The following is a 10,948-nucleotide window of genomic DNA, read 5'->3' on the forward strand; positions in this document are numbered from 1 at the left end:
TTTGATTCATTCATTCATTCACTTCCTATAGCCGCCTATCTCCATCAATGACTGTGGGCAGTTTATAATTCATTTTGAGGTGTAGAGATCCGTTTTAAGGAGTGGTCTCAAACTGGATTTATTATTTATTTTATTTTATATTCTGGCTTTATTTTTATAAAGAACTCAAGGCGGCAAACACACACAATATTCCTTCCTTAGAGTTCAATACAGCTGACGTGTACAAGATTGGGAAAAATAGCTTTAACCTTCAAGCATCTAGTTCAGTGTTTCTCAACCTTGGCAACTTTAAGACAGGTGGACTTCAACTCCCAGAGTTCACCAGTCAGGATGTGTAGATTTCAACTTCCAGCATAGTGGCTAGGGAATTCTGGGAGTTGAAGTCCACCAATCTTACGATGGCCAAGGTTGTTCTGTACCAGCCTGCTACCGGCCCTGCAGAAAAGGCAGGGACAACCCCTTTTACAAGAAGGCAAGAGGCTGGAATTAAGCCTGCCAAATTTATTGATACAAAAACAAACAAGACACGAACCAAGAAACAGGAGCTTTTCAAGCGGTTGCCTTCAGCAAACCAGCCCTCCCACGCATTCCCCTTTTATACAGTTCAGGGCGGGGCTTCTCTCTGCCTCCTTCCGAGGTGCCCCATTGCCTTCCTCTGTTTACTCCTGATTGACTGCCTCCTGCATCGGGCGTCCTTGAACAGGGCAAGCTGTGGGTCATCTTCATCCACGCTGTCAGGCTCACACAGCTGGGTCTCCGTCGTGACCAGGTGGGAGGTGCCTGGCTGAGGGCTCTCATCAGCAAGCTCTTCAACACCCCCCTCCTCCTCCTCTGAGTCGTCCGACCCAACTGCCGAACCCACAGGCTGACCCTGAATCACAACAAAGGTTGAGAAACACTAAGCTAGCTCAGTTCTGTTGCATATAGCCCATGGGTGCTCTCTAGGATGAAATCCTAGTTTAAATGCGTTCAGCTGATCTTGCCAACCAATGAGGATAAAAATAAAAATTCTTTCAATTGTCAGTCTGCGCAGTTTGTCATAATGAGTAAATATAGCCTGTTGCTTCAAGCTGGTCCAACATTTTTTTTTGCATTAAGGCTTAATCCCTGACTTCCTCAACCGAATTTCAGAGCCCCACAGCACCCCAGTGTGATTACTGGGAATTAGCAAGAGAGGTTGTGTCCTCCCTTTCACAGTTCAGCAGCTGTCACCCGGAATCCTTAAAACTGTTTTGCAATTCATGGCAAACAAAACAAAAGCCTCACAAATCAGCAGCTTTTGTTTTGCCAGTGGTGCGATTTGCTTTAGTTCGTATTCCTTTTTATTTATTTATTTACATATTTATTTATTTATCCCTTCTGCTTGATCCCAGTTAAATGAGCAAATGTAAATCAGGGGAAACATCAGCAGCAAAATGTTAAGATTTCCTTGAAAAGCAGGAAAACGACCAACGATAAACAACAGCAATAGAGGGCTTTGAAATCCCACCATTATAAAATATCCAGGGAAACCAGGGGAAAAGCTCGAAAGATTTAGCATTTTCACAAAGAAGGAGCAAATCGCGAAAATTCCGTAAAACTGTTGCTGTTGGTTGAGAAGGCCCTTCCCCAAAGCATCCGAAACCAGGGCTGAAAACCCCTGAAAACATTTCAGGGGATGATTACAGCTCCCAATCTGAGTATACTACGGAAGACCTGCCATTTGCAGAGAGTCCTCCACTTACGACCGTCGTTTAGCAAATGTTCAAAACTATGGACAACCTCCCCAAAAGATACTTATGTTCCAGTTTCAAATGTCTGTGCAGATTCTCGGTCATTCAGGTCCCAAAGGTGCTGTTTCAAGAGGCAACTGCACTTTCTTTTTCCTTGAAAATATTTCGCCTCTCATCCAAGAAGCTTCTTCAGTTCTAACTGATGAGTTCTTCTTATCTTCTTGGACAAGAAGTGAAGCATCTTTAATAAGAGACTGGACAGCCATTTGTCTGAAATGGTATAGGGTTTCCTGCCTGAGCAGGGGGTTGGACTAGATGACCTCCAAGGTCCCTTCCAACTTATTATTATTATTATTATTATTATTATTATTATTATTATTATTATTATTATTATTATTATTATTATTATTATTATTATTATTATTATTATTATTATTATTATCTCCAAGGTCCCTTCCATTATTATTGTTGTTGTTGTTGTTGTTGTTGTTGTTATCTTTAAGGAAAAGCAAAGAAACTCCAGTTGTCTCTTGAAAAAGCGTCTTTGGGACCCCGGTTTTGAAGTTTCAAAGATGCGTCCACATTTGGACCCGTTTTTATCTCTTCATGCCTACAGTGGGACTAGAACTCACAGTCTCCTGGTGATTGGCCCAAGGTCACCCAGCCACCTTTCATGCCTAAGGTGGTGCTAGAATTCACCATCTCCTGGGTTCTAGTCTGGTGCCTTGTCCACTAGACTAGACCAAACTATTTCTCAATAAATGAAATCCTGCCAATCCCCAAATATGCAAAGGTTTTCCCAACCCTCTTAACACAATAATAATAATAATAATAATAATAATAATAATAATAATAATAATAATAATAATAATAATAATAATAATAATAATAATAATAGAGGAGGAGGAGGAGGAGGAAGGGACCTTGGAGGTCATCTAGTCCAACCCCCTGCTCAGGCAAGAAACCCTATACCATTTCAGACAAATGGCTGTCCAGTCTCTTCTTAAAACCTTCCAGTGTTGGAGCATTCACAGCTTCTGGAGGCAGGCTGTTCCACTGGTTAGTTGTTCTAACTGTCAGGAAGTTTCTCCTTAGTTCTGAGTTGCTTCTCTCCTTGACTAGTTTCCATCCGTTGCTCCTTGTCCTGCCTTCAGGTGCTTTGGAGAATAGCTTGGCTCCCTCTTCTTTGGGGCAGCCCCTGAGATACTGGAAGACGGCTATCATGTCCCCCCATCGTCCTTCTCTTCATTAAACTAGACATACCCAATTCCAGCAACCGTTCCTTATATGTTTCAGCCTCCACTCCTCTAATCATCTTTGTTACTCATATATTCACAAATACTGACATTTTCCCACACAATAGCTTCAGAAAGCATGCACTTTACTTTCAATAGAATTTCATTTTTCCCCAGAGTTTTTGAAATGATTTCAGTGCCAGGGGTCTTATGTTTGAACTCTTCAAGAGGGAACTGAAGACTTGCCAATCTGTATTCCATACCCTCCATTGTTTTGCATCTAATGGCTTTACAGTAATTTGTAAATCATTTCCATACAAAAGCCAAGTCCCAACCCTGTTCAGCTAGAACTGCAATGAAATCCCTTTCATGCGTTTTTTATTTTTAAGTCATCTTATCTTGCCACTGTTCATAAGAAAAGAATGAATGTTTCGCACCTTAAGTTTTTATTCTTTGTACTACAGATCAGGGGGGTCTCCAAACGTGGCGAGCTTAAGACTTGTGGACAGACCCCTTGCTACAGATACTACTACAAAACCTGCAATTTTGGATGTCTTTAAGTCAGGGATTCCCCAGCCCCCAGTCCACAGACCACTGCCGGTCCGTGGCATGCTAGAAACTGGGGCATGCGCGGGATGCAAAGCAGCACACAAAAGCACACCCCCTCTTATCCAAGGGCAAACGTCTCTCCATGGAACTGGTCCCTGGCGGCCAAAACGTTGGGGCCCACTGCTTTAAGTTAAAACCTTATTTATTTATTTACTGAATTTCTATGCCACCTGTCTCACTAATACAGTGAAGTCCTCAACTTACAACAGTTCATTTAGTGAGATAAGATAAGATAAGATAAGATAAGATAAGATAAGATAAGATAAGATAAGATAAGATAAGATAAGATAAGATAAGATAAGATAAGATAAGATAAGATAAGATAAGATGATAAGATAAGATAAGATGATGAGATGAGATGAGATGAGATGAGATGAGATGATAAGATAAGATAAGATAAGATAAGATAAGATAAGATAAGATAAGATAAGATAAGATAAGATAAGATAAGATAAGATAAGATAAGATAAGATAAGATAAGATAAGCTCTTATTGTCATTTGTTTACTGTGGGCACAATGGCACACATCAAAAATGAAATTTAGTTGCAATAATAATTTAGTTGTAATAATAATAATAATAAAGTTGGAAGGGACATCTAGTCCAACCCCCTGCTGAGGCAGGAAACCCTATACCATTTCAGACAAATGGCTGTCCAGTCTCTTCTTAAAAACTTCCAGTGTTGGAGCATTCACCACTTCTGGAGACAGGTTGTTCCACTGGTGAATTGTTCTCACTGTCAGGAAGTTTCTCCTTAGTTCCAGGTTGCTTCTCTCCTTGATTAGTTTCCATCCGTTGCTTCTTGTCCTGCCTTCAGGTGCTTTGGAGAACAGCTTGACTCCCTCTTCTTTGGGGCAGCCCCTGAGATACTGGAAGGCTGCTGTCCTGTCCCCCCTCGTCCTTCTCTTCATTAAACTAGACATTCCCAATTCCAGCAACCGTTATTTATATGTTTTAGATTCCAGCCCCCTAATCATCCTTGTTGCTCTTCTCTGTGCTCTTTCTAGTGGCCGTTTGAATTTGCAACGGCGCTGAAACAATTGACTGATGACCGTTTTTCATACTTGCAAGCATTGCAGCATCCCCCCACAGTCATGTGACCAAAATTCAGATGCTTGGCAACTGATTTGTGACGGTTGCAGTGTCCCGGGGGGGTCAGGTCACATCCCCTTTTGCATCTTTCTGACCAGAAAAGTCAATGCAGAAGCCACATTCACTTCACAGCCATGTTACTAACTTAACAGCTGCAAGGATTCACTGAACAATTCTGGCAAGAAAGGTCGTAAAATGGGGCAAAACTCACTTAACAACCGTCTTGCTTAGCAACAGAAAGGTTGAGGTCAATTGTGGTCATAAGTCAAGGACTACCTGTGCAGAGACTCTGGGCAGCTGACGATACAATGAAGGTTTAAAAGTACAAAAAAACCATCAAAATAGAATAAAAAGTTAAAAATTAAAATTAAAAACTCAGATGATGGGCAACCTGGAGGTGAGAATCTTCTCTGTCCCATTAGCCTCTCCCAAAGGAGCAGTCCCTTGTTGTTTTTAGCAATAATACAACCTATAAAGATACAGAGATTTATTTCTCTCTTTTAAACGGCACATTAACAGTGTGTGCGGGTGTGTTTTTATTGATCACATTTTTGAATCGGCTGTCTATCTCCCTCACAGGCAGTCTTCTTCCGTTTTATGTTATTTAAAACAAAAGGGTTATTTTCAAAAACAAGAGATTGTCCCCAAATGAGCAGATAATTATTGTGCTTGTACAATTACTGCTCAAGATGGCATTAATAAAAGACAGCAAGCAAAGTATTTTAAGCCGTTCTGGTGTTATTAAAAAAAGAAGTATAAATTCCTGAGCATAGCGCCAAACTCTCCACTACGTCGTTGTTTATCAATGATTAAAACAAAACAGTTTGGTTGAAATATCTATATTTTCGCAGCCAAATTGTTTATCAGCGCCGGATTGTTAGTTCACAACCAAGTGAATGCAGAACCAAGGAACTCTCTTCCTATTGTTTTATGGGAGAAGGCTGGAGAATATTTTCCCCTGAGCTTTACACTAAATGGAACTTACATATTTACTTTGTTGGGATTCAGCACAAGAAAATACAAAGAGAAGCGAACGCTTGGAAATCTACTAGACAGGGTGACGTATTCAACTACCAGCACACGACCCCTTAGATCGCACGCTAGCCAATGACCAACTCTGGCCACAAATTGTTTTGTTTTGTTGTTGTGATGTCACCGTATGCTGTGCGTGGAGGACTGCGTTGTCCAGCTTGTGAAGGAACCGGCGATAATTTGGTGCTTTATTTCTTGTAACCTTATTGAACGAGGAATGATTGATAATCTCTTCCCTGATCTAGGCCACATGAGGAAGTGAACAGAACTCTGAAAGGTTTGCTAGCCCAATTTAACTGTCAACATAAATTACCCCTAAATTAATTAAGAACAAGGGGTTAGTTGTGCAATTCCATCTGCTTAATTGATTTAAAGATGTACTTTCCAAAGGAGGCATGAGGAGACCGTGTTATTCAAAGACATGGTTCTCTGTTATTCAGATTTTAGCCCTGCTTTCTGATCTTCCCTTTTACTAGTCTGGTGATTGTTATCTACAATTTACAGGGTGGTCTGTAAACGATCCTTTCTCCTTCAAGTTTAGCCAACACCGTTATCATCCCAGTTGGTCTCTCCAATCCTCCAATTTCCAGAATAACCTTTGAAGGTGCAAACAAACAATCCTGGAATCCGTAACTCAAGAGATAAAATGAGATAGGCTTCCTAAGCTGCATGCAGCACTATCAAAATCTTAGAAATGGCCTGTTACTTGAGCAATTTGCTCAAGGTGATTGTAAGGAGCTTTATATTCTGCTTCTAATATCGTTCCAGGCCAAAACACCAATTAAAACAACGACGAGGCAACGGGATCAGCTCATAACAATAAGGACTGGAGTTTAAATAGGCTCAGGATATTCACTCTACCACCTCCTGCCTATAATGTATTAGGGGCACCTCAGTGGAGGAGAAACTACGTCACACGTTGCCTCTGAGCATCTACCAAGCGCAGTTTCCAAAGATCTGAGAGAGACGGAGAGGGAATTGAATCACCAAAGCCCACCTGAACGGTTAAGAAGCGGAGAAAAACAATAAGATAATTCTGCTAATCAAAGCCCCAATGCTTCCTCCGTTGGAACTGATGAGCAGGGCTAAGTTGGGGGCCATCTGCTCGGCAGATGATCCAGATGCTAAATGCGGCAAGCCAACCTCCCAAATCAGCAAAACTCCCCAAACAAACATCGAATGGACCCCAGACCATGTCTCCCCCCCCCACAACAAAGCAAGGTAGCTCGGCTGCTTTGTTTGGTTACGGAAAAGACGAAAGGCTACTCACCCGGACGATGTAGGAGACGCCGGGCCCTAAAACTCTCTCGTCGGGATGCAGCCAACCTTGGACCGGTTTGCTGATGAAACTCCCTTTACGGCTCCATTCCTCCCCAGAGGCTCGGGGTCCCGGGCCCCGAGGCGTCTTCCTGCCCCCGGGCGAACCTCCTTTCAGCCTACTGCAGGGCGTGGCACAGACTGGTTGGCAGGCACCGAGGACAGCGGCCAGGCCTGACCCTGAGGAGGGGACCGTGACACTGCCGGCCTCTGCCAGGCCACCGCTTTTGGCCGATGCCGAGAGATCTTTGCTGGCGCTGGAGGGGCTGCGGCTGAGAAAACCGGACGGGCCGGAGAATTTCCACTGGGGCATCTTGGGGAGGAGGGTGCAGAAGGTGGTGACCACCTCCTGTTCCTCCCCCAGGGGAGACGGGCCAGGGGGGCTCAGGGGGGCAGCTGAGGAGGGCAGAGGGGTGGCTGCGGTGACCTTGCTGCTCATGGCTGCCTTCTCGGAGGGCGTCAGCGAGTCCTTCCGAAAAGGATCATACTTGGATTCTGTCTGCTGTGGACGGTCTGGCTAAGTGCTTTTAGAGTGCTCAGATGACTCCTCTGCCCGGCTCGCCTATCATCCCTGCCACAGCACATCAGCCCCCCCACACACACACACACACTCCCTCCCAAGCTTAGAAACAACCTCCCCCACCCACCCCCATCCCCTTGGGAAGATCAGTTCACACTATGATGTAATGGCACTGTGGTTTCTCTCTTTTCCCACCCACCCCCTCCGCTTGACCAACTGCTGCACGCTCGGAGGATGGAACCGCTGGAGATGCTTCTTCTTCTTCCCTCTGCCGGCTGGCCGGATGGATGGTTGCCCATCTCCTTTCAGCCATAGTGTAGAAGGTGGGGAGGGGGGGAGGTAGGTACAGGCAAGGGGAGCGGAACATGCTGTTTTGGTTTCGAGGAAGCATTACGAGGAAGGGAGGGAGGGCGGGAAGAAAATAGAAAAGAGGGAGGGAGGGAGAGAGGGATTGATGGACAGAAGCAGGGAATGAAGGAAATAAAGAAAGGAGGGAGGCAGAGGGAGAAGAAGGGAAGGAAGGAAGGAAGGAAGGAAGGAAGGAAGGAAGGAAGGAAGGAAGGAAGGAAGGAAGGGAGGGAGGGAAGGAGGGAGGGAGAGATGGAGAAAGGAAGGGTTAGGGGGAAGGAAGGAAGGAAGGAAGGAAGGAAGGAAGGAAGGAAGGAAGGAAGGAAGGAAGGAAGGAAGGAAAAAAGATGGGGAGGGAGGGGGAATGGAAGGAAAGAAGGAAAGGATGGAAGGAGGAAAAGAAGAAAGGAGGAAGGAAAGATGGAAGGAAAGAAGGGGGAGGAAGGAAAGGGAAGGAGGGAGGGGGAGGGAGGGAGGAAAAAAAGATGGCGAGGGAGGGGAGAAGGAAGGAAAGGAGGAAAGGAGGGAGGGAAGAAAGAAGGAAGAATGGAAGGAAAGAAGGGAGGGAGGGAAGGAAGGAAGGAAATTGAAACTGATTTGAGTATTGCGATTTAATTCATTTTTCTGCTGCTGTCACCAGGAGCTTTACAAGTCAGGCTGACATTTACGAAGACACGCTCAGAGAAGGAAATCTAATAAGAAATAAAAGGCTAAAGCCAAATTTAGATGAGAACCAAATTAAGCCATGTTCATCCGAAGGATTTCAGGTGTCAAGACCTGTTGCACACCTGGCAACCGCATTCAGAAAGCAACAAAGCCAGGAGCTTCCCTATTCCCTTGGGGAACCTCCAGTTAGGAAATGCCACAAGCAATCTTTGCAATCTCAGCAGACCGCCCCACCATGTGACCCCCTTTCCTTCCCCACAGCCACTCTAAGACATGTGGACTTCAACTCCCAGAATTCCTTCCTTCCTTCCTTCCTTCCTTCCTTCCTTCCTTCCTTCCTTCCTTCCTTCCTTCCTTCCTTCCTTCCTTCCTCTTAAAGCAGGGGCCCTCAAACTTGGCCACTTTAAGACTTGTGGACTTCAACACCCAGAATTCCCCAGCCAGCCAGGCTGCCTCAGGAATTCTGGGAGTTGTAGTCCACAAGTCTTAAAGCGGCCACGTTTGAGGGCCCCTGTCTTAAAGTTTCCTTAAAACCAAAATAGGGGAATTCTGGCAGTTGAAGTCCACCTGTCTTAAAGTTGCCAAGTTTGGCGATCCCTGCTTTAAGGCATCTGCTGAGGTCTTCATTCAACAGTGGCACTGGGAAACCATCATTTTCTAAGGTTCCTGGAACTCACGATGCGTCTGACCATCATTTGTGTCCCCAGGAATCTGCATAGCTGGGGCTGCTTCATCGGTGTCACCATCAAACTCATTTTAGCAGCAACTGGGTAGCAGAAACAAACTTCATCACGTAGGCCTACTTCAGGGGTAGGCAACCTCGGCTCGTTTATGACTCGTGGACTTCAACTCCCAGAATTCCTGAGCCAACCACGCTGAGGGGAAAGGGAGAAGTTTCCAAGCTGAGCCACGCTGGCTCAGGAATTCTGGGAGTTGAAGTCCACGAGTCATAAAAGGGCCAAGGTTGCCTAACCCTGGCCTACTTGAGTAATAATATGGCATTCAATTTATATACAGGTAGTCCTTAACTTACAACCTGATTTAACTTCATTTCAAAGTTACAACAGCCTTAGAAAAAGTGACTTGCAACCATTACACCACCCCCAATGGTCACGCCATTGCAATTTGCCACTTGGCAACCACTTACACTTATGACAGTAGCAGCGTCTTGTAGTCACGTGATCAGAATCTGCGGCCTTCCCAGCCAGCTTTCGACATGCAAAGTCAATTGGGAAAGCTACATTTAGTTAACAACTGCTCACTTAATGGCGCAGTTAAAGTGGTCACAAAATCAGGTCTGACCCTAGGATGTCTGCCTTTAAAACTGCATTGGCTTAGGATGGAAATTCCGGTTCCAATTGTAGTCGTAAGTTGAAGTTTACCTGTCAAGAGCCAGAAATCAGGAGATTCAGGCAGTTCAAATGAATATATAGGTTTATTGCAAGCTGAAGCTCTCTACAGAATCTGAACTACAAACAATCAAAGCAAGTTGGTGGTAGATGAGGAATTCAGGGACTGAGATCTCCTGTGGGTGTGAAGAGAATTGAGACTGATGATATACTTGACCCCTCCCTCAGGCTCAGTCTGGCCATCCCCTACAGTACCTGTACTGCCAGACTCCCAGCGATTCTAGGTGATTTACAATTGTTAAAACATTTAATAATAAAGGATCATAGAAAAACACCCTGCAAAACAGAGAGAAGAACAGGATGGGGGGAAAAATAAACCCAAAAAGGAAGGAGGGAGCAAGGGAGGGAGGGAGGAAGGAAGGGAGGAAATGGGAAGGGAAAGGGAGAGAGGGAGGAAGGAAATGGGAAGGGAAAGGGAGGACGGAGGAAGGAAGGAAATGGGAAGGGAGGGAGGAAGGAAGGAAATGGGAAGGGAGAGGGAGGGAAGGAAGAAATGGGAAGGGAGGAAGGAAGGAAGGAAATGGGAAGGGAGAGTGAGGAGTGAGGGAGGGAGGAAATGGGAAAGCAAAGGGAGGGAGGGAGGAAATGGGAAGGGAGAGGGAGAGAGGGAAGGAGGAAATGGGAAGGGAGAGGGAGGAGTGAGGGAGGGAGGAAATGGGAAGGGAGAGTAAGGAGTGAGGGAGGAAGGAAATGGGAAGGGAGAGGGAGGGAGGGAGGAAATGGGAAGGGAGAGAGAGGGAGGGTCAGTCCCTCTGGTACAGAATGCGGCCGCGAGAGTTGTCTTGGGAGTTTCCCGGTACTCCCATGTTACACCTTTGCTCCGCGAGCTACATTGGTTACCAGTTGTCTTCCGGGTGAGGTTCAAGGTCTTAGTGATGGTTTTTAAGTCCCTACATGGCATGGGTCCGGAATACCTCGGGGACCACCTGCTGCCGGCGTCAACTCCCCTCCGCCCTGTGCGTTCCCACAGAGAGGGCCTCCTCAGGGTGCCTCCGGTCAGAGAATGCCG

At 45.4% G+C, this 10,948-nt stretch overlaps 1 protein-coding gene across 1 annotated transcript in view; it reads right to left on the bottom strand.

Moving 5' to 3' along the window:
• Positions 1-7,450, bottom strand: part of SHC2 (SHC adaptor protein 2) — a 51,996-nt gene extending 44,546 nt beyond the window's left edge. Inside the window, exon 1 of the mRNA XM_081321319.1 lies at positions 6,950-7,450. Coding sequence (XP_081177445.1) covers positions 6,950-7,435 — 486 coding nt within the window. The 5' untranslated portion in view covers positions 7,436-7,450. The remainder of the gene's footprint in view (positions 1-6,949) is intronic.
• Positions 7,451-10,948: the final 3,498 nt, after the last annotated feature.

This window comes from Vipera berus, assembly GCF_964194415.1.
Source record: "Vipera berus genome assembly, chromosome: 1".
Taxonomy (NCBI): Eukaryota; Metazoa; Chordata; class Lepidosauria; order Squamata; family Viperidae; genus Vipera; species Vipera berus.